Source organism: Scyliorhinus torazame, chromosome 6, assembly GCF_047496885.1.
Source record: "Scyliorhinus torazame isolate Kashiwa2021f chromosome 6, sScyTor2.1, whole genome shotgun sequence".
Classification (NCBI taxonomy): domain Eukaryota; kingdom Metazoa; phylum Chordata; class Chondrichthyes; order Carcharhiniformes; family Scyliorhinidae; genus Scyliorhinus; species Scyliorhinus torazame.
In genome coordinates this window covers 10,099,186-10,126,577 of record NC_092712.1, presented here as the reverse complement: position 1 = coordinate 10,126,577, position 27,392 = coordinate 10,099,186, and the positions used below count along the sequence as shown (strand labels likewise).

The 27,392-nt window shown below is 51.7% G+C and overlaps 1 protein-coding gene across 5 annotated transcripts in view; it reads left to right on the top strand.

Annotated features, from left to right (window-relative positions):
* LOC140424668 (alanine aminotransferase 2-like) overlaps positions 1–27,392 on the top strand; it is a 195,852-nt gene that overhangs the window by 137,844 nt on the left and 30,616 nt on the right. For all 5 annotated transcript variants that reach the window (XM_072507929.1, XM_072507928.1, XM_072507930.1 and 2 more), the window contains 2 exons: positions 1,601–1,737; positions 3,000–3,174. In XM_072507929.1, coding sequence (XP_072364030.1) covers positions 1,601–1,737; positions 3,000–3,174 — 312 coding nt within the window. The remainder of the gene's footprint in view (positions 1–1,600; positions 1,738–2,999; positions 3,175–27,392) is intronic.

Below are 27,392 nucleotides of genomic sequence, written 5' to 3'. Positions count from 1 at the left end.
GGGGTCTGTTGGGAGTGGGACTGAGGGTCTGGTGGGATTTGGCAGTGGTGCTGAGGGTCTGGTGGGATTTGGCAGTGGAGCTGGGGGGCTGCTGGGATTTGGCAGTGGAGCTGGGGGTCTGGTGGGGTTTGGCAGTGGGTCTAGGGGTCTGGTGGGATTTGGCAGTGGGGCTGGGGTTCTGGTGGGATTTGGCAGTGGGGCTGCTGGTCTGGTGGGATTTGGCAGTGACCCTGGGGGTCTGGTGGGATTTGGCAGTGGGCCTGGGGGTCTGGTGGGATTTGGAAGTGGGACTGAGGGTCTGGTGGGATATGGCAGTGAGACTGGAGATCTGGTGGGATATGGGAGTGGGGCTGGGGTTCTGGTGAGATTTGGGAGTGGGCCTGGGGGTCTGGTGGGATTTGGCAGTGGGGCTGAGGGTCTTGTGGGATTTGGGAGTGGGGCTGGGGGTCTGGTGAGATTTGCCAGTGGGGCTGGTGGGATTGTCAGTGGGTCTGCTGGGATTTGGCAGTGGGGCTGGGGGTCTGGTGGGATTTGGCAGTGGGGCTGAGGGTCTGGTGGGATTTGCCAGTGGGGCTGGTGGGATTTGTCAGTGGGTCTGGTGGGATTTGGCAGTGGGCCTGGGGGTCTGGTAGGATTTGGCAGTGGGCCTGGGGGTCTGGTGGGATTTGGAAGTGGGACTGAGGGTCTGGTGGGATATGGCAGTGAGACTGGGGATCTGGTGGGATATGGGAGTGGGGCTGGGGTTCTGGTGGGATTTGGGAGTGGGCCTGGGGGTCTGGTGCGATTTGGCAGTGGGGCTGAGGGTCTTGTGGGATTTGGGAGTGGGGCTGGGGGTCTGGTGGGATTTGCCAGTGGGGCTGGTGGGATTGTCAGTGGGTCTGCTGGGATTTGGCAGTGGGGCTGGGGGTCTGGTGGGATTTGGCAGTGGGGATGAGGGTCTGGTGGGACTTGCCAGTGGGGCTGGTGGGATTTGTCAGTGGGTCTGGTGGGATTTGGCAGTGGGGCTGGCGGGCTGGTGGGATTTGGCAGCGGGGTTGGGGTTCTGGTGGGATTTGGCAGTGAGGCTGGTTGTCTGGTGGGATTTGGCAGTGGGGCTGAGGGTCTGGTGGAATTTGGCAGTGAGACTGGGGATCCGGTGGGATTTGGCAGTGGGGTTGGGGGTCTGGTGGGATTTTGCAGTGGGGCTGGTGGGATTTAACATTGGGGTTTGGGGATCTGGTGGGATTTGGCATTGGGTCTGGGGGCATCTACTGGGTTTTGGAAGTGGGGCTGGGGGGTCTGCTGGGATTTGGCAGTGGGGCTGGTGGGATTTGGCAGTGGGGCTCGGGTTCTGGTGGGATTTGGCAGTGGGTCTGGGGGTCTGGTGGGATTTGGCAGTGGTGCTGAGGGTCTGGTGTGATTTGGCATTGGGGCTGTGGGCATCTGGGTTTAGGCAGTGGGGTTGGGGGGTTCTGCTGGGATTTGGCAGTGGGGCTGGTGTATCTGCTGGTATTTGGCAGTTGGGCTGGTGTGTCTGCTGGGATCTGGCAATGGGGCTGGGGGTGAGCTGGATGAGGTGACTAATGAATTGACTCCTAACACAGTACCTTTCCCCCGACAGGTCTATCAGGAAAATGTGTACGCTGCGGGCTGTGAGTTCCATTCCTTTAAGAAGGTTCTCTTTGAAATGGGTCCAGAATATTACGACAATCTCGAATTGGTTTCATTCCATTCCGTCTCCAAAGGTTATATGGGAGAGTGAGTATACTGAGGGAGCGGAGTGTGGGAGTGATGGTTACGGAGGGGAGGGGGAGCAGAGGATTTGAGGGAGCAATGGCAAGAAGGGGTGAGGTGTGTGAGGGGGAGAGGTAGGTGAGGGGGAATGGGGAAAGGGGAGTGTGGGTGGGGAGGGCAGAGGGAGCTGCAGGTAAGGGTGAAATGTCTGAGGAGGGAAAGCAATGGGGGGGAGGATGGGGAGTGATAGGTGGAGAATGGGAGCGGTGTGGGAGGGGGGAGCGGTGTGGGAGGGGGGAGCGGTGTGGGAGGGGGGAGCGGTGTGGGAGGGGGGAGCGGTGTGGGAGGGGGGAGCGGTGTGGGAGGGGGGAGCGGTGTGGGAGGGGGGTGGCGGTGTGGGAGGGGGTGGCGGTGTGGGAGGGGGGAGCGGTGTGGGAGGGGGGAGCGGTGTGGGAGGGGGGAGCGGTGTGGGAGGGGGGAGCGGTGTGGGAGGGGGGAGCGGTGTGGGAGGGGGGAGCGGTGTGGGAGGGGGTGGCGGTGTGGGAGGGGGTGGCGGTGTGGGAGGGGGTGGCGGTGTGGGAGGGGGGAGCGGTGTGGGAGGGGGGAACGGTGTGGGAGGGGGGAGCGGTGTGGGAGGGGGGAGCGGTGTGGGAGGGGGGAGCGGTGTGGGAGGGGGGAGCGGTGTGGGAGGGGGGAGCAGTGTGGGAGGGGGGAGCAGTGTGGGAGGGGCTGTGGCAGTAACGGCCTATTGTACAGCTATAATCCAACTTCTTGTGTTTAACAAATGTCTTACTCGTGTCAGAACTGTCTCGCTCCTGACGCTGCTCCTCCAGGTTTTATTGAAAAAAGTACAAGTTACGTATTTTGAGTCAAGGTTCCATTCTGGGATGCCGACCAACTAGAATCATAATGGTTGGAGGTTGGGGTGGGGGTAAGTGGGTACCTTGAGGAAGGCACAGAGGGGCATTTCCCAATGAGTGCAAGAAGTAATGTGCCAGCCCTGGTGACTCCAAACCCCTCTCACCCTGAAGCTCCTCCCCCGGTGCTGTGAGTGAGATGTGCAGTAAGGTGGTGCAGTTGGAGAGACCTTCATGTCCCGGAGTTGGGAAGAGCACATGCTCCAGTTTGCTGTGGATATCGCTGTGCGCCGTCACGAGTTGAGCCCTGCACTGATGCACATTGTCCGCACTCGCATGGGAAAGCTGATAACACACTGGGAGCTCCTGTCATTGACTCCTCAACACCCACCGTACTAACCTGTTTCTTTGCCCCTCCCTCTCCTCTAGGTGCGGGTACCGGGGGGGCTACATGGAAGTAATAAACCTGGACCCTGGTGTACGGAGGGAGTTGATCAAATTGTTCTCTGTACGTCTGTGTCCCCCCGTGGCAGGGCAGGTCGTGCTTGGAGTCATCACAAATCCACCTGAGTCCGGGGAACCTTCCTACGAAAGGTTCACGAGGGTGAGTAAATTCCTGGACTACACGCTCCTCCAGGCACTAAGCACACTGATTAAAATCAATCCAGCAATTTAAACCTTCAAATTAAGGAAGTATGAGATTGAAAATATGAATTCCATCATTCACCAGGAACATCAACGGTTCAGGACCCAATGATTGGTATCTAACCCCATGCTGTACCTGTCCTGGGGAGTGTTTGATGGGGACAGTGTAGAGGGAGCTATAATCTGTATCTAACCCTGTGCTGTACCTGTCCTGGGAGTGTTTGATGGGGACAATATAGAAGGAGCTTTACTCTATATCTAATCCCGTGCTGTTCCTGGCCTGGGAGTGTTTGATGGGGTGAGTGTAGAAGTATCTTTACTCTGTATCTAACCCGTGCTGTACCTGTCCTGGGAGTGATTGATGGGGACAGTGTAGAGGGAGCTTTACTCTGTATCTAACCCGTGCTATACCTGTCCTGGGAATGTTTGATGGGGTCAGTGTAGAGGGAGCTTTACTCTGTATCTAACCACGTGCTGCACCTGTCCTGGGAGTGTTTGATGGGGACAGTGTAGAGGGAGCTTTACTCTGTATCTAACCCCGTGTTGTACCTGTCCTGGGAGTGTTAGGTGGGGACAGTGTAGAGGGAGCTTTACTCTGTATCTAACCCCGTGCTGCACCTGTCCTGGGAGTGTTTGATGGGGACAGTGGAGAGGGAAATTTACTCTGTATCTAACCCCATGCTGTACCTGTCCTGGGAGTGTTTTATGTGGACAGTTGTTAAGTGAGCTTTACTCTGTATCTAACCCTGTGCTGTACCTGTCCTGGGAGTGTTTGATGGGGACAGTGTAAAGGGAGCTTTACTCTGTATCTAACCCCGTGCTGTACCTGTCTTGGGAGTGTTTGCTGGGGACAGTGTAGAGGGAGCTTTACTCTGTATCTAACCCCGTGCTGTCCCTGTCCTGGGAGTGTTTGATGTGGACAGTGTAAAGTGAGCTTTACTCTGTATCTAACCCTGTGCTGTACCTGTCCTAGCAGTGTTTGCTGGGGACAGTGTAGAGGGAGCTTTACTCTGTATCTAACCCCGTGCTGTACCTGTCCTGGGAGTGTTTGATGGGGACAGTGTAGAGGGAGCTTTACTCTGTATCTAACACCGTGCTGTACCTGTCCTGGGAGTGTTTGATGGGGACAGTGCAGAGGGAGTTTTACTCTGTAACCCCTTGCTGTACCTATCCTGGGAGTGTTTGATGGGGTCAGTGTAGAAGGAGAGTTACTCTGTATCTAACCCCGTGCTGTACCTGTCCTGGGAGTGTTTGATGGGGACAGTGTATTGGGAGCTTTACTCAGTATCTAACCCCGTGCTGTACCTGTCCTGGGAGTGTTTGATGGGGTCAGTGTAGAAGGAGCTTTACTCTGTATCTAACCCCGTGCTGTACTTGTCCTGGGAGTGTTTGATGGGGTCAGTGTAGAAGGAGCTTTACTCTGTATCTAACACCGTGCTGTACCTGTCCTGGGAGTGTTTTATGTGGACAGTTGTTAAGTGAGCTTTACTCTGTATCTAACCCTGTGCTGTACCTGTCCTGGGAGTGTTTGATGGGGACAGTGTAAAGGGAGCTTTACTCTGTATCTAACCCCGTGCTGTACCTGTCTTGGGAGTGTTTGCTGGGGACAGTGTAGAGGGAGCTTTACTCTGTATCTAACCCCGTGCTGTCCCTGTCCTGGGAGTGTTTGATGTGGACAGTGTAAAGTGAGCTTTACTCTGTATCTAACCCTGTGCTGTACCTGTCCTAGCAGTGTTTGCTGGGGACAGTGTAGAGGGAGCTTTACTCTGTATCTAACCCCGTGCTGTACCTGTCCTGGGAGTGTTTGATGGGGACAGTGTAGAGGGAGCTTTACTCTGTATCTAACACCGTGCTGTACCTGTCCTGGGAGTGTTTGATGGGGACAGTGCAGAGGGAGTTTTACTCTGTAACCCCTTGCTGTACCTATCCTGGGAGTGTTTGATGGGGTCAGTGTAGAAGGAGAGTTACTCTGTATCTAACCCCGTGCTGTACCTGTCCTGGGAGTGTTTGATGGGGACAGTGTATTGGGAGCTTTACTCAGTATCTAACCCCGTGCTGTACCTGTCCTGGGAGTGTTTGATGGGGTCAGTGTAGAAGGAGCTTTACTCTGTATCTAACCCCGTGCTGTACTTGTCCTGGGAGTGTTTGATGGGGTCAGTGTAGAAGGAGCTTTACTCTGTATCTAACACCGTGCTGTACCTGTCCTGGGAGTGTTTGATGGGGTCAGTGTAGAAGGAGCTTTACTCAGTATCTAACCCCGTGCTGTACCTGTCCTGGGAGTGTTGGATAGGGACAGTGTAGAGGGAGCTTTACTCTGTATCTAACCCGTGCTATACCTGTCCTGGGAATGTTTGATGGGGTCAGTGTAGAGGGAGCTTTACTCTGTATCTAACCACGTGCTGCACCTGTCCTGGGAGTGTTTGATGGGGACAGTGTAGAGGGAGCTTTACTCTGTATCTAACCCCGTGTTGTACCTGTCCTGGGAGTGTTAGGTGGGGACAGTGTAGAGGGAGCTTTACTCTGTATCTTACCCCGTGCTGCACCTGTCCTGGGAGTGTTTGATGGGGACAGTGTAGAGGGAGCTTTACTCTGTATCTAACCCCATGCTGTACCTGTCCTGCGAGTGTTTGATGGGGACAGTGGAGAGGGAAATTTACTCTGTATCTAACCCCATGCTGTACCTGTCCTGGGAGTGTTTTATGTGGACAGTTGTTAAGTGAGCTTTACTCTGTATCTAACCCTGTGCTGTACCTGTCCTGGGAGTGTTTGATGGGGACAGTGTAAAGGGAGCTTTACTCTGTATCTAACCCCGTGCTGTACCTGTCTTGGGAGTGTTTGCTGGGGACAGTGTAGAGGGAGCTTTACTCTGTATCTAACCCCGTGCTGTCCCTGTCCTGGGAGTGTTTGATGTGGACAGTGTAAAGTGAGCTTTACTCTGTATCTAACCCTGTGCTGTACCTGTCCTAGCAGTGTTTGCTGGGGACAGTGTAGAGGGAGCTTTACTCTGTATCTAACCCCGTGCTGTACCTGTCCTGGGAGTGTTTGATGGGGACAGTGTATTGGGAGCTTTACTCAGTATCTAACCCCGTGCTGTACCTGTCCTGGGAGTGTTTGATGGGGTCAGTGTAGAAGGAGCTTTACTCTGTATCTAACCCCGTGCTGTACTTGTCCTGGGAGTGTTTGATGGGGTCAGTGTAGAAGGAGATTTACTCTGTATCTAACACCGTGCTGTACCTGTCCTGGGAGTGTTTGATGGGGTCAGTGTAGAAGGAGCTTTACTCAGTATCTAACCCCGTGCTGTACCTGTCCTGGGAGTGTTGGATAGGGACAGTGTAGATGGAGCTTTACTCTGTATCTAACCCCGTGCTGTACCTCTCCTGGGAGTGTTTGATGGGGACAGTGTAGAGTGAGCTTTACTCTATATCTAACCCTGTGCTGTACCTGTCCAGGGAGTGTTTGATGGGGACAGTGTAGAGGGAGCTTTACTCTGTATCTAACCCCGTGCTGTACCTGTCCTGGGAGTGTTTGATGGGGACAGTGTAGAGGGAGCTCTACTCTATATCTAATCGCATGCTGTTCCTGTCCTGGGAGTGTTTGATGGGGACAGTGTAGAGGGAACTATACTCTGTATCAAACCCCGTGCTGTACCTGTCCAGGGAGTGTTTAATGAGGACAGTGTAGAAGGAGCTTTACTCTGGATCTAACCCCGTGCTGTACCTGTCCTGGGAGTGTTTGATGGGGACAGTGTAGAGGGAGCTTTACTCTGTATCTAACCCCGTGCTGTACCTGTCCTGGGAGTGTTTGATGGGGACAATGTAGAGGGAGCTTTACTCTGTATCTAACCCCGTGCTGTACCTGTCCTGGGAATGTTTGATGGGGACAGTGTAAAGGGAGCTTTACTCTATATCTAATCCCATGCTGTTCCTGTCCTGGGAGTGTTTGATGGGGTCAGTGTAGAGGGAGCTGTACTCTGTATCTAACCCCGTGCTGTACCTGTCCTGGGAATGTTTGATGGGGACAGTGTAAAGGGAGCTTTACTCTATATCTAATCCCATGCTGTTCCTGTCCTGTGAGTGTTTGATGGGGTCAGTGTAGAGGGAGCTTTACTCTGTATCTCACCCGTGCTGTACCTGTCCTGGGAGTTTTTGATGGGGACAGTGTAGAGGGAGCTGTACTCTGTATCTATCCCCGTGCTGTACCTTTCCTGGGATTGTTTGGTGTGGACAGTGTAGAGGGAGCTTTACTCTGTATCTAACCCCGTGCTGTACCTGTCCTGGGCGTGTTTGATGGGGTCAGTGTAGAGGGAGCTATAATCTGTATCTAACCCCGTGCTGTACCTGTCCTGGGAGTGTTTGATGCAGACAATGTAGAAGGAGCTTTACTCTATATCTAATCCGGTGCTGTTCCTGGCCTGGGAGTGTTTGATGGGGTGAGTGTAGAAGTAGCTTTACTCTGTATCTAACCCGTGCTGTACCTGTCCTGGGAGTGATTGATGGGGACAGTGTAGAGGGAGCTTTACTATGTATCTAAACCGTGCTATACCTGTCCTGGGAATGTTTGATGGGGTCAGTGTAGAGGGAGCTTTACTCTGTATCTAACCACGTGCTGCACCTGTCCTGGGAGTGTTTGATGGGGACAGTGTAGAGGGAGCTTTACTCTGTATCTAACCCCGTGCTGTACCTGTCCTGGAGTGTTAGGTGGGGACAGTGTAGAGGGAGCTTTACTCTGTATCTAACCCCGTGCTGCACCTGTCCTGGGAGTGTTTGATGGGGACAGTGTAGAGGGAGCTTTACTCTGTATCTAACCCCATGCTGTACCTGTCCTGGGAGTGTTTGATGGGGACAGTGGAGAGGGAAATTTACTCTGTATCTAACCCCAAGCTATACCTGTCCTGGGAGTGTTTTATGTGGACAGTTGTTAAGTGAGCTTTACTCTGTATCTAACCCTGTGCTGTACCTGTCCTGGGAGTGTTTGCTGGGGACAGTGTAGAGGGAGCTTTACTCTGTATCTAACACCGTGCTGTCCCTGTCCTGGGAGTGTTTGATGTGGACAGTGTAAAGTGAGTTAGATACACCGTGCTGTACCTGTCCTGGGAGTGTTTGATGTGGACAGTGTAAAGTGAGCTTTACTCTGTATCTCACCCTGTGCTGTACCTGTCCTGGGAGTGTTTGATGGGGACAGTGTAGAGGGAGCTTTACTCTGTATCTAACCCTGTGCTGTACCTGTCCTGGGAGTGTTTGATGGGGACAGTGTAGAGGGAGCTTTCCTCTGTATCTAATCCCGTGCTGTACCTGTCCTGGGAGTGTTTGCTGGGGACAGTGTAGAGGGAGCTTTACTCTGTATCTAACCCCGTGCTGTCCCTGTCCTGGGAGTGTTTGATGTGGACAGTGTAAAGTGAGCTTTACTCTGTATCTAACCCTGTGCTGTACCTGTCCTGGGAGTGTTTGATGGGGACAGTGTAGAGGGAGCTTTACTCTGTATCTAACCCCGTGCTGTACCTGTCCTGGGAGTGTTTGCTGGGGACAGTGTAGAGGGAGCTTTACTCTGTATCTAACCCCGTGCTGTACCTGTCCTGGGAGTTTTTGCTGGGGACAGTGTAGAGGGAGCTTTACTCTGTATCTAACACCGTGCTGTACCTGTCCTGGGAGTGTTTGATGGGGACAGTATAGAGGGAGTTTTACTCTGTAACCCCTTGCTGTACCTATCCTGGGAGTGTTTTATGGGGTCAGTGTAGAAGGAGCTTTACTCTGTATCTAACCCCGTGCTGTACCTGTCCTGGGAGTGTTTGATGGGGACAGTGTAGTGGGAGATTTACTCAGTATCTAACCCCGTGCTGTACCTGTCCTGGGAGTGTTTGATGGGGTCAGTGTAGAAGGAGCTTTACTCTGTATCTAACCCTGTGCTGTATTTGTCCTGGGAGTGTTTGATGGGGTCAGTGTAGAAGGAGCTTTACTCTGTATCTAACACCGTGCTGTACCTGTCCTGGGAGTGTTTGATGGGGTCAGTGTAGAAGGAGCTTTACTCTGTATCTAACCCCGTGCTGTACCTGTCCTGGGAGTGTTGGATAGGGACAGTGTAGAGGGAGCTTTACTCAGTATCTAACCCCGTGCTGTACCTGTCCTGGGAGTGTTTGATGGGGTCAGTGTAGAAGGAGCTTTACTCTGTATCTAACCCCGTGCTGTACCTCTCCTGGGAGTGTTTGATGGGGACAGTGTAGAGGGAGCTTTACTCTGTATCTAACCCCGTGCTGTACCTGTCCTGGGAGTGTTTGCTGGGGACAGTGTAGAGGGAGTTTTACCCTGTAACCCCTTGCTGTACCTATCCTGGGAGTGTTTGATGGGGTCAGTGTAGAAGGAGCTTTACTCTGTATCTAACCCCGTGCTGTACCTGTCCTGGGAGTGTTTGATGGGGACAGTGTAGTGGGAGCTTTACTCAGTATCTAACCCCGTGCTGTACCTGTCCTGGGAGTGTTTGATGGGGTCAGTGTAGAAGGAGCTTTACTCTGTATCTAATCCCGTGCTGTACTTGTCCTGGGAGTGTTTGATGGGGTCAGTGTAGAAGGAGCTTTACTCTGTATCTAACACCGTGCTGTACCTGTCCTGGGAGTGTTTGATGGGGTCAGTGTAGAAGGAGCTTTACTCTGTATCTAACCCCGTGCTGTACCTGTCCTGGGAGTGTTGGGTAGGGACAGTGTAGAGGGAGCTTTACTCAGTATCTAACCCCGTGCTGTACCTGCCCTGGGAGTGTTTGATGGGGACAGTGTTGAGGGAGCTTTGCTCTGGATCTAACCCCGTGCTGTACCTGTCCTGGGGGTGTTTGATGCGGACATTGTAGAGGGAACTTCACTCTGTCTCTAACCCCGTGCTGTACCTGTCCTGGGAGTGATTGATGGGGACAGTGTTGAGGGAGCTTTACTCTGTATCTAACCCCGTGCTGCACCTGTCCTGGGAGTGTTGGATAGGGACAGTGTAGAGGGAGCTTTACTCAGTATCTAACCCCGTGCTGTACCTGTCCTGGGAGTGTTTGATGGGGTCAGTGTAGAAGGAGCTTTACTCTGTATCTAACCCCGTGCTGTACCTCTCCTGGGAGTGTTTGATGGGCACAGTGTAGAGGGAGCTTTACTCTGTATCTAACCCCGTGCTGTACCTGTCCTGGGAGTGTTTGCTGGGGACAGTGTAGAGGGAGTTTTACTCTGTAACCCCTTGCTGTACCTATCCTGGGAGTGTTTGATGGGGTCAGTGTAGAAGGAGCTTTACTCTGTATCTAACCCGTGCTGTACCTGTCCTGGGAGTGTTTGATGGGGACAGTGTAGAGGGAGCTTTACTCAGTATCTAACCCCGTGCTGCACCTGTCCTGGGAGTGTTTGATGGGGACAGTGTTGAGGGAGCTTTACTCTGTATCTAACCCCGTGCTGTACCTGTCATGGGAGTGTTTGATGGGGACAGTGTAGAGGGAGCTTTACTCTGTATCTAACCCCGTGCTGTACCTGTCCTGGGAGTGTTTGATGGGGACAGTGTAGAGGGAGCTTTACTCTGTATCTAACCCCGTGCTGTACCTGTCCTGGGAGTGTTTGATGGGGACAGTGTAGAGGGAGCTTTACTCTGTATCTAACCCCGTGCTGTACCTGTCCTCGGAGTGTTTGATGGGGACAGTGTAGAGGGAGCTTTACTCTGTATCTAACCCCGTGCTGTACCTGTCCTGGGAGTGTTTAATGAGGACAGTGTAGAGGGAGCTTTACTCTGGATCTAACCCCGTGCTGTACCTGTCCTGGGAGTGTTTGATGGGGACAATGTAGAGGGAGCTTTACTCTGTATCTAACCCCGTGCTGTACCTGTCCTGGGAGTGTTTGATGGGGACAGTGTAGAGGGAGCTCTACTCTGTATCAAACCCCGTGCTGTACCTGTCCTGGGAGTGTTTAATGAGGACAGTGTAGAAGGAGCTTTACTCTGGACCTAACCCCGTGCTGTACCTGTCCGGGGAGTGTTTGATGGGGACAGTGTAGAGGGAGCTTTACTCTGTATCTAACCCCGTGCTGTACCTGTCCTGGGAGTGTTTGATGGGGACAATGTAGAGGGAGCTTTACTCTCTATCTAAACCCGTGCTGTACCTGTCCTCGGAGTGTTTGATGGGGACAGTGTAAAGGGAGCTTTACTCTATATCTAATCCCGTGCTGTTCCTGGTCTGGGAGTGTTTGATGGGGTGAGTGTAGAGGGAGCTTTACTCTGTATCTAACCCGTGCTGTACCTGTCCTGGGAGTGATTGATGGGGACAGTGTAGAGGGAGCTTTACTCTGTATCTAACCCGTGCTATACCTGTCCTGGGAGTGTTTGATGGGGACAGTGTGGAGGGAGCTTTACTATGTATCTAACCACGTGCTGCACCTGTCCTGGGAGTGTTTGATGGGGACAGTGTAGAGGGAGCTTTACTCTGTATCTAACCCTGTGCTGTACCTGTCCTGGGAGTGTTTGATGGGGACAGTGTAAAGTGAGCTTTACTCTGTATCTAACCCTGTGCTGTACCTGTCCTGGGAGTGTTTGATGGGGACAGTGTAGAGGGAACTTTACTCTGTATCTAACCCCGTGCTGTACCTGCCCTGGGAGTGTTTGCTGGGGACAGTGTTGAGGGAGCTTTACTCTGTATCTAACCCCGTGCTGTACCTGTCCTGGGAGTTTTTGCTGGGGACAGTGTAGAGGGAGCTTTACTCTGTATCTAACACCGTGCTGTACCTGTCCTGGGACTGTTTGATGGGGACAGTGTAGAGGGAGTTTTACTCTGTAACCCCTTGCTGTACCTATCCTGGGAGTGTTTGATGGGGTCAGTGTAGAAGGAGCTTTACTCTGTATCTAACACCGTGCTGTACCTGTCCTGGGAGTGTTTGATGGAGTCAGTGTAGAAGGAGCTTTACTCTGTATCTAACACCGTGCTGTACCTGTCCTGGGAGTGTTTGATGGGGTCAGTGTAGAAGGAGCTTTACTCTGTATCTAACCCCGTGCTGTACCTGTCCTAGGAGTGTTGTATAGGGACAGTGTAGAGGGAGCTTTACTCAGTATCTAACCCCGTGCTGTACCTGTCCTGGGAGTGTTTGATGGGGTCAGTGTAGAAGGAGCTTTACTCTGTATCTAACCCCGTGCTGTACCTCTCCTGGGAGTGTTTGATGGGGACAGTGTAGAGGGAGCTTTACTCTGTATCTAACCCCGTGCTGTACCTGTCCTGGGAGTGTTTGCTGGGGACAGTGTGGAAGAAGCTTTACTCTGTATCTAACCCCGTGCTGTACCTGTCCTGGGAGTTTTTGCTGGGGACAGTGTAGTGGGAGTTTTACTCTGTAACCCCTTGCTGTACCTATCCTGGGAGTGTTTGATGGGGTCAGTGTAGAAGGAGCTTTACTCTGTATCTAACCCCGTGCTGTACCTGTCCTGGGAGTGTTTGATGGGGACAGTGTAGTGGGAGCTTTACTCAGTATCTAACCCCGTGCTGTACCTGCCCTGGGAGTGTTTGATGGGGACAGTGTTGAGGGAGCTTTGCTCTGTGTCTAACCCCGTGCTGTACCTGTCCTGGGAGTGTTTGATGGGGACAGTGTAGAGGGAGCTTTACTCTGTATCTAACCCCGTGCTGTACCTGTCCTGGGAGTGTTTGCTGGGGACAGTGTAGAGGGAGCTTTACTCTGTATCTAACCCCGTGCTGTACCTGTCCTGGGAGTTTTTGCTGGGGACAGTGTAGAGGGAGCTTTACTCTGTATCTAACACCGTGCTGTACCTGTCCTGGGAGTGTTTGATGGGGACAGTATAGAGGGAGTTTTACTCTGTAACCCCTTGCTGTACCTAACCTGGGAGTGTTTTATGGGGTCAGTGTAGAAGGAGCTTTACTCTGTATCTAACCCCGTGCTGTACCTGTCCTGGGAGTGTTTGATGGGGACAGTGTAGTGGGAGATTTACTCAGTATCTAACCCCGTGCTGTCCCTGTCCTGGGAGTGTTTGATGGGGTCAGTGTAGAAGGAGCTTTACTCTGTATCTAACACCGTGCTGTACCTGTCCTGGGAGTGTTTGATGTGGTCAGTGTAGAAGGAGCTTTACTCTGTATCTAACCCTGTGCTGTATTTGTCCTGGGAGTGTTTGATGGGGTCAGTGTAGAAGGAGCTTTACTCTGTATCTAACACCGTGCTGTACCTGTCCTGGGAGTGTTTGATGGGGTCAGTGTCGAAGGAGCTTTACTCTGTATCTAACCCCGTGCTGTACTTGTCCTGGGAGTGTTTGATGGGGTCAGTGTAGAAGGAGCTTTACTCTGTATCTAACACCGTGCTGTACCTGTCCTGGGAGTGTTTGATGGGGTCAGTGTAGAAGGAGCTTTACTCTGTATCTAACCCCGTGCTGTACCTGTCCTGGGAGTGTTGGATAGGGACAGTGTAGAGGGAACTTTACTCAGTATCTAACCCCGTGCTGTACCTGCCCTGGGAGTGTTTGATGGGGACAGTGTTGAGGGAGCTTTGCTCTGTATCTAACCCCGTGCTGTACCTGTCCTGGGGGTGTTTGATGCGGACAGTGTAGAGGGAACTTCACTCTGTATCTAACCCCGTGCTGTACCTGTCCTGGGAGTGATTGATGGGGACAGTGTTGAGGGAGCTTTACTCTGTATCTAACCCCGTGCTGTACCTGTCCTGGGAGTGTTGGATAGGGACAGTGTAGAGGAAGCTTTACTCAGTATCTAACCCCGTGCTGTACCTGTCCTGGGAGTGTTTGATGGGGTCAGTGTAGAAGGAGCTTTACTCTGTATCTAACCCCGTGCTGTACCTCTCCTGGGAGTGTTTGATGGGCACAGTGTAGAGGGAGCTTTACTCTGTATCTAACCCCGTGCTGTACCTGTCCTGGGAGTGTTTGCTGGGGACAGTGCAGAGGGAGTTTTACTCTGTAACCCCTTGCTGTACCTATCCTGGGAGTGTTTGATGGGGTCAGTGTAGAAGGAGCTTTACTCTGTATCTAACCCGTGCTGTACCTGTCCTGGGAGTGTTTGATGGGGACAGTGTAGAGGGAGCTTTACTCAGTATCTAACCCCGTGCTGCACCTGTCCTGGGAGTGTTTGATGGGGACAGTGTTGAGGGAGCTTTACTCTGTATCTAACCCCGTGCTGTACCTGTCATGGGAGTGTTTGATGGGGACAGTGTAGAGGGAGCTTTACTCTGTATCTAACCCCGTGCTGTACCTGTCCTGGGAGTGTTTGATGGGGACAGTGTAGAGGGAGCTTTACTCTGTATCTAACCCCGTGCTGTACCTGTCCTGGGAGTGTTTGATGGGGACAGTGTAGAGGGAGCTTTACTCTGTATCTAACCCCGTGCTGTACCTGTCCTCGGAGTGTTTGATGGGGACAGTGTAGAGGGAGCTTTACTCTGTATCTAACCCAGTGCTGTACCTGTCCTGGGAGTGTTTAATGAGGACAGTGTAGAGGGAGCTTTACTCTGGATCTAACCCCGTGCTGTACCTGTCCTGGGAGTGTTTGATGGGGACATTGTAGAGGGAGCTTTACTCTGTATCTAACCCCGTGCTGTACCTGTCCTGGGAGTGTTTGATGGGGACAGTGTAGAGGGAGCTCTACTCTGTATCAAACCCCGTGCTGTACCTGTCCTGGGAGTGTTTAATGAGGACAGTGTAGAAGGAGCTTTACTCTGGATCTAACCCCGTGCTGTACCTGTCCGGGGAGTGTTTGATGGGGACAGTGTAGAGGGAGCTTTACTCTGTATCTAACCCCGTGCTGTACCTGTCCTGGGAGTGTTTGATGGGGACAGTGTAGAGGGAGCTTTACTCTGTATCTAACCCTGTGCTGTACCTGTCCTCGGAGTGTTTGATGGGGACAGTGTAAAGTGAGCTTTACTCTGTATCTAACCCTGTGCTGTACCTGTCCTGGGAGTGTTTGATGGGGACAGTGTAGAGGGAGCTTTACTCTGTATCTAACCCCGTGCTGTACCTGCCCTGGGAGTGTTTGCTGGGGACAGTGTAGAGGGAGCTTTACTCTGTATCTAACCCCGTGCTGTACCTGTCCTGGGAGTTTTTGCTGGGGACAGTGTAGAGGGAGCTTTACTCTGTATCTAACACCGTGCTGTACCTGTCCTGGGAGTGTTTGATGGGGACAGTGTAGAGGGAGTTTTACTCTGTAACCCCTTGCTGTACCTATCCTGGGAGTGTTTGATGGGGTCAGTGTAGAAGGAGCTTTACTCTGTATCTAACACCGTGCTGTACCTGTCCTGGGAGTGTTTGATGGAGTCAGTGTAGAAGGAGCTTTACTCTGTATCTAACACCGTGCTGTACCTGTCCTGGGAGTGTTTGATGGGGTCAGTGTAGAAGGAGCTTTACTCTGTATCTAACCCCGTGCTGTACCTGTCCTAGGAGTGTTGGATAGGGACAGTGTAGAGGGAGCTTTACTCTGTATCTAACCCCGTGCTGTACCTGTCCTGGGAGTGTTTGATGGGGACAGTGTAGAGGGAGCTTTACTCTGTATCTAACCCCGTGCTGTACCTATCCTGGGAGTGTTTGATGGGGTCAGTGTAGAAGGAGCTTTACTCTGTATCTAACCCCGTGCTGTACCTGTCCTGGGAGTGTTTGATGGGGACAGTGTAGTGGGAGCTTTACTCAGTATCTAACCCCGTGCTGTACCTATCCTGGGAGTGTTTGATGGGGTCAGTGTAGAAGGAGCTTTACTCTGTATCTAACCCCGTGCTGTACTTGTCCTGGGAGTGTTTGATGTTGTCAGTGTAGAAGGAGCTTTACTCTGTATCTAACACCGTGCTGTACCTGTCCTGGGAGTGTTTGAAGTGGTCAGTGTAGAAGGAGCTTTACACTGTATCTAACCCCGTGCTGTACCTGTCCTGGGAGTGTTGGATAGGGACAGTGTAGAGGGAGCTTTACTCTCTATCTAACCCCGTGCTGTACCTGTCCTGGGAGTGTTTGATGTGGACAGTGGAGAGGGAGCTTTACTTTGTATCTAACCCCGTGCTGTACCTGTCCTGGGAGTGTTTGATGGGGTCAGTGTAGAAGAAGCTTTACTCTGTATCTAACCCCGTGCTGTACTTGTCCTGGGAGTGTTTGATGGGGTCAGTGTAGAAGGAGCTTTACTCTGTATCTAACACCGTGCTGTACCTGTCCTGGGAGTGTTTGATGGGGTCAGTGTAGAAGGAGCTTTACTCTGTATCTAACCCCGTGCTGTACCTGTCCTGGGAGTGTTGGATAGGGACAGTGTAGAGGGAGCTTTACTCAGTATCTAACCCCGTGCTGTACCTGCCCTGGGAGTGTTTGATGGGGACAGTGTTGAGGGAGCTTTGCTCTGTATCTAACCCCGTGCTGTACCTGTCCTGGGAGTGTTTGATGCGGACAGTGTAGAGGGAACTTCACTCTGTATCTAACCCCGTGCTGTACCTGTCCTGGGAGTGATTGATGGGGACAGTGTTGAGGGAGCTTTACTCTGTATCTAACCCCGTGCTGTACCTGTCCTGGGAGTGTTGGATAGGGACAGTGTAGAGGGAGCTTTACTCAGTATCTAACCCCGTGCTGTACCTGTCCTGGGAGTGTTTGATGGGGTCAGTGTAGAAGGAGCTTTACTCTGTATCTAACCCCGTGCTGTACCTCTCCTGGGAGTGTTTGATGGGCACAGTGTAGAGGGAGCTTTACTCTGTATCTAACCCCGTGCTGTACCTGTCCTGGGAGTGTTTGCTGGGGACAGTGTAGAGGGAGTTTTACTCTGTAACCCCTTGCTGTACCTATCCTGGGAGTGTTTGATGGGGTCAGTGTAGAAGGAGCTTTACTCTGTATCTAACCCCGTGCTGTACCTGTCCTGGGAGTGTTTGATGGGGACAGTGGAGTGGGAGCTTTACTCAGTATCTAACCCCGTGCTGTACCTGTCCTGGGAGTGTTTGATGGGGTCAGTGTAGAAGGAGCTTTACTCTGTATCTAACACCGTGCTGTACCTGCCCTGGGAGTGTTTGATGGGGTCAGTGTAGAAGGAGCTTTACTCTGTATCTAACCCCGTGCTGTACCTGTCCTGGGAGTGTTTGATGGGGACAGTGTTGAGGGAGCTTTACTCTGTATCTAACCCCGTGCTGTACCTGTCATGGGAGTGTTTGATGGGGACAGTGTAGAGGGAGCTTTACTCTGTATCTAACCCCGTGCTGTACCTGTCCTGGGAGTGTTTGATGGGGACAGTGTAGAGGGAGCTTTACTCTGTATCTAACCCCGTGCTGTACCTGTCCTGGGAGTGTTTGATGGGGACAGTGTAGAGGGAGCTTTACTCTGTATCTAACCCCGTGCTGTACCTGTCCTCGGACTGTTTGATGGGGACAGTGTAGAGGGAGCTTTACTCTGTATCTAACCCCGTGCTGTACCTGTCCTGGGAGTGTTTAATGAGGACAGTGTAGAGGGAGCTTTACTCTGGATCTAACCCCGTGCTGTACCTGTCCTGGGAGTGTTTGATGGGGACAATGTAGAGGGAGCTTTACTCTGTATCTAACCCCGTGCTGTACCTGTCCTGGGAGTGTTTGATGGGGACAGTGTAGAGGGAGCTCTACTCTGTATCTAATCGCATGCTGTTCCTGTCCTGGGAGTGTTTGATGGGGACAGTGTAGAGGGAACTATACTCTGTATCAAACCCCGTGCTGTACCTGTCCTGGGAGTGTTTAATGAGGACAGTGTAGAAGGAGCTTTACTCTGGATCTAACCCCGTGCTGTACCTGTCCTGGGAGTGTTTGTTGGGGACAGTGTAGAGGGAGCTTTACTCTGTATCTAACCCCGTGCTGTACCTGTCCTGGGAGTGTTTGATGGGGACAATGTAGAGGGAGCTTTACTCTCTATCTAACCCCGTGCTGTACCTGTCCTCGGAGTGTTTGATGGGGACAGTGTAAAGGGAGCTTTACTCTATATCTAACCCGTGCTATACCTGTCCTGGGAGTGTTTGATGGGGACAGTGTGGAGGGAGCTTTACTATGTATCTAACCACGTGCTGCTCCTGTCCTGGGAGTGTTTGATGGGGACAGTGTAGAGGGAGCTTTACTCTGTATCTAACCCTGTGCTGTACCTGTCCTGGGAGTGTTTGATGGGGACAGTGTAAAGTGAGCTTTACTCTGTATCTAACCCTGTGCTGTACCTGTCCTGGGAATGTTTGATGGAGACAGTGTAGAGGGAGCTTTACTCTGTATCTAACCCCGTGCTGTACCTGTCCTGGGAGTGTTTGCTGGGGACAGTGTAGAAGGAGCTTTACTCTGTATCTAACCCCGTGCTGTACCTGTCCTGGGAGTTTTTGCTGGGGACAGTGTAGAGGGAGCTTTACTCTGTATCTAACACCGTGCTGTACCTGTCCTGGGAGTGTTTGATGGGGACAGTGTAGAGGGAGTTTTACTCTGTAACCCCTTGCTGTACCTATCCTGGGAGTGTTTGATGGGGTCAGTGTAGAAGGAGCTTTACTCTGTATCTAACACCGTGCTGTACCTGTCCTGGGAGTGTTTGATGGGGTCAGTGTAGAAGGAGCTTTACTCTGTATCTAACACCGTGCTGTAACTGTCCTGGGAGTGTTTGATGGGGTGAGTGTAGAAGGAGCTTTACTCTGTATCTAACCCCGTGGTGTACCTGTCCTGGGAGTGTTGGATAGGGACAGTGTAGAGGGAGCTTTACTCAGTATCTAACCCCGTGCTGTACCTGTCCTGGGAGTGTTTGATGGGGTCAGTGTAGAAGGAGCTTTACTCTGTATCTAACCCCGTGCTGTACCTCTCCTGGGAGTGTTTGATGGGGACAGTGTAGAGGGAGCTTTACTCTGTATCTAACCCCGTGCTGTACCTGTCCTGGGAGTGTTTGATGGGGACAGTGTGGAGGGAGCTTTACTATGTATCTAACCACGTGCTGCTCCTGTCCTGGGAGTGTTTGATGGGGACAGTGTAGAGGGAGCTTTACTCTGTATCTAACCCTGTGCTGTACCTGTCCTGGGAGTGTTTGATGGGGACAGTGTAAAGTGAGCTTTACTCTGTATCTAACCCTGTGCTGTACCTGTCCTGGGAATGTTTGATGGAGACAGTGTAGAGGGAGCTTTACTCTGTATCTAACCCCGTGCTGTACCTGTCCTGGGAGTGTTTGCTGGGGACAGTGTAGAGGGAGCTTTACTCTGTATCTAACCCCGTGCTGTACCTGTCCTGGGAGTTTTTGCTGGGGACAGTGTAGAGGGAGCTTTACTCTGTATCTAACACCGTGCTGTACCTGTCCTGGGAGTGTTTGATGGGGACAGTGTAGAGGGAGTTTTACTCTGTAACCCCTTGCTGTACCTATCCTGGGAGTGTTTGATGGGGTCAGTGTAGAAGGAGCTTTACTCTGTATCTAACACCGTGCTGTACCTGTCCTGGGAGTGTTTGATGGGGTCAGTGTAGAAGGAGCTTTACTCTGTATCTAACACCGTGCTGTAACTGTCCTGGGAGTGTTTGATGGGGTGAGTGTAGAAGGAGCTTTACTATGTATCTAACCACGTGCTGCTCCTGTCCTGGGAGTGTTTGATGGGGACAGTGTAGAGGGAGCTTTACTCTGTATCTAACCCTGTGCTGTACCTGTCCTGGGAGTGTTTGATGGGGACAGTGTAAAGTGAGCTTTACTCTGTATCTAACCCTGTGCTGTACCTGTCCTGGGAATGTTTGATGGAGACAGTGTAGAGGGAGCTTTACTCTGTATCTAACCCCGTGCTGTACCTGTCCTGGGAGTGTTTGCTGGGGACAGTGTAGAGGGAGCTTTACTCTGTATCTAACCCCGTGCTGTACCTGTCCTGGGAGTTTTTGCTGGGGACAGTGTAGAGGGAGCTTTACTCTGTATCTAACACCGTGCTGTACCTGTCCTGGGAGTGTTTGATGGGGACAGTGTAGAGGGAGTTTTACTCTGTAACCCCTTGCTGTACCTATCCTGGGAGTGTTTGATGGGGTCAGTGTAGAAGGAGCTTTACTCTGTATCTAACACCGTGCTGTACCTGTCCTGGGAGTGTTTGATGGGGTCAGTGTAGAAGGAGCTTTACTCTGTATCTAACACCGTGCTGTAACTGTCCTGGGAGTGTTTGATGGGGTGAGTGTAGAAGGAGCTTTACTCTGTATCTAACCCCGTGGTGTACCTGTCCTGGGAGTGTTGGATAGGGACAGTGTAGAGGGAGCTTTACTCAGTATCTAACCCCGTGCTGTACCTGTCCTGGGAGTGTTTGATGGGGTCAGTGTAGAAGGAGCTTTACTCTGTATCTAACCCCGTGCTGTACCTCTCCTGGGAGTGTTTGATGGGGACAGTGTAGAGGGAGCTTTACTCTGTATCTAACCCCGTGCTGTACCTGTCCTGGGAGTGTTTGCTGGGGACAGTGTGGAAGGAGCTTTACTCTGTATCTAACCCCGTGCTGTACCTGTCCTGGGAGTTTTTGCTGGGGACAGTGTAGTGGGAGTTTTACTCTGTAACCCCTTGCTGTACCTATCCTGGGAGTGTTTGATGGGGTCAGTGTAGAAGGAGCTTTACTCTGTATCTAACCCCGTGCTGTACCTGTCCTGGGAGTGTTTGATGGGGACAGTGTAGTGGGAGCTTTACTCAGTATCTAACCCCGTGCTGTACCTGTCCTGGGAGTGTTTGATGGGGTCAGTGTAGAAGGAGCTTTACTCTGTATCTAACCCCGTTCTGTACTTGTCCTGGGAGTGTTTGATGGGGTCAGTGTAGAAGGAGCTTTACTCTGTATCTAACACCGTGCTGTACCTGTCCTGGGAGTGTTTGAAGGGGTCAGTGTAGAAGGAGCTTTACTCAGTATCTAACCCCGTGCTGTACCTGTCCTGGGAGTGTTTGATGGGGTCAGTGTAGAAGGAGCTTTACTCTGTATCTAACACCGTGCTGTACCTGCCCTGGGAGTGTTTGATGGGGTCAGTGTAGAAGGAGCTTTACTCTGTATCTAACCCCGTGCTGTACCTGTCCTGGGAGTGTTGGATAGGGATAGTGTAGAGGGAGCTTTACTCAGTATCTAACCCCGTGCTGCACCTGTCCTGGGAGTGTTTGATGGGGACAGTGTTGAGGGAGCTTTATTCTGTATCTAACCCCGTGCTGTACCTGTCATGGGAGTGTTTGATGGGGACAGTGTAGAGGGAGCTTTACTCTGTATCTAACCCCGTGCTGTACCTGTCCTGGGAGTGTTTGATGGGGACAGTGTAGAGGGAGCTTTACTCTGTATCTAACCCCGTGCTGTACCTGTCCTGGGAGTGTTTGATGGGGACAGTGTAGAGGGAGCTTTCCTCTGTATCTAACCCCGTGCTGTACCTGTCCTCGGAGTGTTTGATGGGGACAGTGTAGAGGGAGCTTTACTCTGTATCTAACCCCGTGCTGTACCTGTCCTGGGAGTGTTTAATGAGGACAGTGTAGAGGGAGCTTTACTCTGGATCTAACCCCGTGCTGTACCTGTCCTGGGAGTGTTTGATGGGGACAATGTAGAGGGAGCTTTACTCTGTATCTAACCCCGTGCTGTACCTGTCCTGGGAGTGTTTGATGGGGACAGTGTAGAGGGAGCTCTACTCTGTAACTAATCGCATGCTGTTCCTGTCCTGGGAGTGTTTGATGGGGACAGTGTAGAGGGAACTATACTCTGTTTCAAACCCCGTGCTGTACCTGTCCTGGGAGTGTTTAATGAGGACAGTGTAGAAGGAGCTTTACTCTGGATCTAACCCCGTGCTGTACCTGTCCTGGGAGTGTTTGATGGGGACAGTGTAGAGGGAGCTTTACTCTGTATCTAACCCCGTGCTGTACCTGTCCTGGGAGTGTTTGATGGGGACAATGTAGAGGGAGCTTTACTCTCTATCTAACCCCGTGCTGTACCTGTCCTCGGAGTGTTTGATGGGGACAGTGTAAAGGGAGCTTTACTCTATATCTAATCCCGTGCTGTTCCTGGTCTGGGAGTGTTTGATGGGGACAGTGTAGAAGTAGCTTTACTCTGTATCTAACCCCGTGCTGTACCTGTCCTGGGAGTGATTGATGGGGACAGTGTAGAGGGAGCTTTACTCTGTATCTAACCCGTGCTGTACCTGTCCTGGGAGTTTTTGCTGGGGACAGTGTAGAGGGAGATTTACTCTGTATCTAACACCGTGCTGTACCTGTCCTGGGAGTGTTTGATGGGGACAGTGTAGAGGGAGTTTTACTCTGTAACCCCTTGCTGTACCTATCCTGGGAGTGTTTGATGGGGTCAGTGTAGAAGGAGCTTTACTCTGTATCTAACACCGTGCTGTACCTGTCCTGGGAGTGTTTGATGGAGTCAGTGTAGAAGGAGCTTTACTCTGTACCTAACACCGTGCTGTACCTGTCCTGGGAGTGTTTGATGGGGTCAGTGTAGAAGGAGCTTTACTCTGTATCTAACCCCGTGCTGTACCTGTCCTGGGAGTATTGGATAGGGACAGTGTAGACGGAGCTTTACTCAGTATCTAACCCCGTGCTGTACCTGTCCTGGTAGTGTTTGATGGGGTCAGTGTAGAAGGAGCTTTACTCTGTATCTAACCCCGTGCTGTACCTCTCCTGGGAGTGTTTGATGGGGACAGTGTAGTGGGAGCTTTACTCAGTATCTAACCCCGTGCTGTACCTGTCCTGGGCGTGTTTGATGGGGTCAGTGTAGAAGGAGCTTTACTCTGTATCTAACCCCGTTCTGTACTTGTCCTGGGAGTGTTTGATGGGGTCAGTGTAGAAGGAGCTTTACTCTGTATCTAACACCGTGCTGTACCTGTCCTGGGAGTGTTTGAAGGGGTCAGTGTAGAAGGAGCTTTACTCTGTATCTAACCCCGTGCTGTACCTGTCCTGGGAGTGTTGGATAGGGACAGTGTAGAGGGAGCTTTACTCTCTATCTAACCCCGTGCAGTACCTGTCCTGGGAGTGTTTGATGGGGACAGTGTAGAGGGAACTTTACTCTGTATCTAACCCCGTGCTTTACCTGTCCTGGGAGTGTTTGATGGGGACAGTGTAGTGGGAGCTTTACTCAGTATCTAACCCCGTGCTGTACCTGTCCTGGGAGTGTTTGATGGGGTCAGTGTAGAAGGAGCTTTACTCTGTATCTAACACCGTGCTGTACCTGCCCTGGGAGTGTTTGATGGGGTCAGTGTAGAAGGAGCTTTACTCTGTATCTAACCCCGTGCTGTACCTGTCCTGGGAGTGTTGGATAGGGATAGTGTGGAGGGAGCTTTACTCAGTATCTAACCCCGTGCTGCACCTGTCCTGGGAGTGTTTGATGGGGACAGTGTTGAGGGAGCTTTAATCTGTATCTAACCCCGTGCTGTACCTGTCATGGGAGTGTTTGATGGGGACAGTGTAGAGGGAGCTTTACTCTGTATCTAACCCCGTGCTGTACCTGTCCTGGGAGTGTTTGATGGGGACAGTGTAGAGGGAGCTTTACTCTGTATCTAACCCCGTGCTGTACCTGTCCTGGGAGTGTTTGATGGGGACAGTGTAGAGGGAGCTTTCCTCTCTATCTAACCCCGTGCTGTACCTGTCCTCGGAGTTTTTGATGGGGACAGTGTAGAGGGAGCTTTACTCTGTATCTAACCCCGTGCTGTACCTGTCCTGGGAGGGTTTAATGAGGACAGTGTAGAGGGAGCTTTACTCTGGATCTAACCCCGTGCTGTACCTGTCCTGGGAGTGTTTGATGGGGACAATGTAGAGGGAGCTTTACTCTGTATCTAACCCCGTGCTGTACCTGTCCTGGGAGTGTTTGATGGGGACAGTGTAGAGGGAGCTCTACTCTGTAACTAATCGCATGCTGTTCCTGTCCTGGGAGTGTTTGATGGGGACAGTGTAGAGGGAACTATACTCTGTTTCAAACCCCGTGCTGTACCTGTCCTGGGAGTGTTTAATGAGGACAGTGTAGAAGGAGCTTTACTCTGGATCTAACCCCGTGCTGTACCTGTCCTGGGAGTGTTTGATGGGGACAGTGTAGAGGGAGCTTTACTCTGTATCTAACCCCGTGCTGTACCTGTCCTGGGAGTGTTTGATGGGGACAATGTAGAGGGAGCTTTACTCTCTATCTAACCCCGTGCTGTACCTGTCCTCGGAGTGTTTGATGGGGACAGTGTAAAGGGAGCTTTACTCTATATCTAATCCCGTGCTGTTCCTGGTCTGGGAGTGTTTGATGGGGACAGTGTAGAGGGAGCTTTACTCTGTATCTAACCCGTGCTGTACCTGTCCTGGGAGTGATTGATGGGGACAGTGTAGAGGGAGCTTTACTCTGTATCTAACCCGTGCTATACCTGTCCTGGGAGTGTTTGATGGGGACAGTGTGGAGGGAGCTTTACTATGTATCTAACCACGTGCTTCACCTGTCCTGGGAGTGTTTGATGGGGACAGTGTAGAGGGAGCTTTACTCTGTATCTAACCCTGTGCTGTACCTGTCCTGGGAGTGTTTGATGGGGACAGTGTAAAGTGAGCTTTACTCTGTATCTAACCCTGTGCTGTACCTGTCCTGGGAGTGTTTGATGGGGACAGTGTAGAGGGAGCTTTACTCTGTATCTAACCCCGTGCTGTACCTGTCCTGGGAGTGTTTGATGGGGTCAGTGTAGAAGGAGCTTTACTCTGTATCTAACACCGTGCTGTACCTGTCCTGGGAGTGTTTGATGGAGTCAGTGTAGAAGGAGCTTTACTCTGTACCTAACACCGTGCTGTACCTGTCCTGGGAGTGTTTGATGGGGTCAGTGTAGAAGGAGCTTTACTCTGTATCTAACCCCGTGCTGTACCTGTCCTGGGAGTGTTGGATAGGGACAGTGTAGAGGGAGCTTTACTCAGTATCTAACCCCGTGCTGTACCTGTCCTGGGAGTGTTTGATGGGGTCAGTGTAGAAGGAGCTTTACTCTGTATCTAACCCCGTGCTGTACCTCTCCTGGGAGTGTTTGATGGGGACAGTGTAGAGGGAGCTTTACTCTGTATCTAACCCCGTGCTGTACCTGTCCTGGGAGTGTTTGCTGGGGACAGTGTGGAAGGAGCTTTACTCTGTATCTAACCCCTTGCTGTACCTATCCTGGGAGTGTTTGCTGGGGACAGTGTAGAGGGAGTTTTACCCTGTAATCCCTTCCTGTACCTATCCTGGGAGTGTTTGATGGGGTCAGTGTAGAAGGAGCTTTACTCTGTATCTAACCCCGTGCTGTTCCTGTCCTGGGAGTGTTTGATGGGGACAGTGCAGTGGGAGCTTTACTCAGTATCTAACCCCGTGCTGTACCTGTCCTGGGAGTGTTTGATGGGGTCAGTGTAGAAGGAGCTTTACTCTGTATCTAACCCCGTGTTGTACCTGTCCTGGGAGTGTTTGATGGGGACAGTGTAGTGGGAGCTTTACTCAGTATCTAACCCCGTGCTGTACCTGTCCTGGGAGTGTTTGATGGGGTCAGTGTAGAAGGAGCTTTACTCTGTATCTAACCCCGTGCTGTACTTGTCCTGGGAGTGTTTGATGGGGTCAGTGTAGAAGGAGCTTTACTCTGTATCTAACACCGTGCTGTACCTGTCCTGGGAGTGTTTGAAGGGGTCAGTGTAGAAGGAGCTTTACTCTGTATCTAACCCAGTGCTGTACCTGTCCTGGGAGTGTTGGATAGGGAAAGTGTAGAGGGAGCTTTACTCTCGATCTAACCCCGTGCTGTACCTGTCCTGGGAGTATTTGATGTGGACAGTGGAGAGGGAGCTTTACTTTGTATCTAACCCCGTGCTGTACCTGTCCTGGGAGTGTTTGATGGGGTCAGTGTAGAAGGAGCTTTACTCTGTATCTAACCCCGTGCTGTACCTCTCCTGGGAGTGTTTGATGGGGACAGTGTAGAGGGAGCTTTACTCTGTATCTAACCCCGTGCTGTACCTGTCCTGGGAGTGTTTGCTGGGGACAGTGTAGAGGGAGTTTTACCCTGTAACCCCTTCCTGTACCTATCCTGGGAGTGTTTGATGGGGTCAGTGTAGAAGGAGCTTTACTCTGTATCTAACCCCGTGCTGTTCCTGTCCTGGGAGTGTTTGATGGGGACAGTGTAGTGGGAGCTTTACTCAGTATCTAACCCCGTGCTGTACCTGTCCTGGGAGTGTTTGATGGGGTCAGTGTAGAAGGAGCTTTACTCAGTATCTAACCCCGTGCTGTACTTGTCCTGGGAGTGTTTGATGGGGTCAGTGTAGAAGGAGCTTTACTCAGTATCTAACCCCGTGCTGTACTTGTCCTGGGAGTGTTTGATGGGGTCAGTGTAGAAGGAGCTTTACTCAGTATCTAACCCCATGCTGTACCTGTCCTGGGAGTGTTTGATGGGGTCAGTGAAGAAGGAGCTTTACTCTGTATCTAACCCCGTGCTGTACCTGTCCTGGGAGTGTTGGATAGGGACAGTGTAGAGGGAGCTTTACTCAGTATCTAACCCCGTGCTGTACCTGCCCTGGGAGTGTTTGATGGGGACAGTGTTGAGGGAGCTTTGCTCTGTATCTAACCCCGTGCTGTACCTGTCCTGGGAGTGTTTGATGCGGACAGAGTAGAGGGAACTTCACTCTGTATCTAACCCCGTGCTGTACCTGTCCTGGGAGTGATTGATGGGGACAGTGTTGAGGGAGCTTTACTCTGTATCTAACCCCGTGCTGTACCTGTCCTGGGAGTGTTGGATATGGACAGTGTAGAGGGAGCTTTACTCAGTATCTAACCCCGTGCTGTACCTGTCCTGGGAGTGTTTGATGGGGTCAGTGTAGAAGGAGCTTTACTCTGTATCTAACCCCGTGCTGTACCTCTCCTGGGAGTGTTTGATGGGCACAGTGTAGAGGGAGCTTTACTCTGTATCTAACCCCGTGCTGTACCTGTCCTGGGAGTGTTTGCTGGGGACAGTGTCGAGGGAGTTTTACTCTGTAACCCCTTGCTGTACCTATCCTGGGAGTGTTTGATGGGGTCAGTGTAGAAGGAGCTTTACTCTGTATCTAACCCCGTGCTGTACCTGTCCTGGGAGTGTTTGATGGGGACAGTGGAGTGGGAGCTTTACTCAGTATCTAACCCCGTGCTGTACCTGTCCTGGGAGTGTTTGGTCGGGTCAGTGTAGAAGGAGCTTTACTCTGTATCTAACCCCGTGCTCTACTTGTCCTGGGAGTGTTTGATGGGGTCAGTGTAGAAGGAGCTTTACTCTGTATCTAACACCGTGCTGTACCTGCCCTGGGAGTGTTTGATGGGGTCAGTGTAGAAGGAGCTTTACTCTGTATCTAA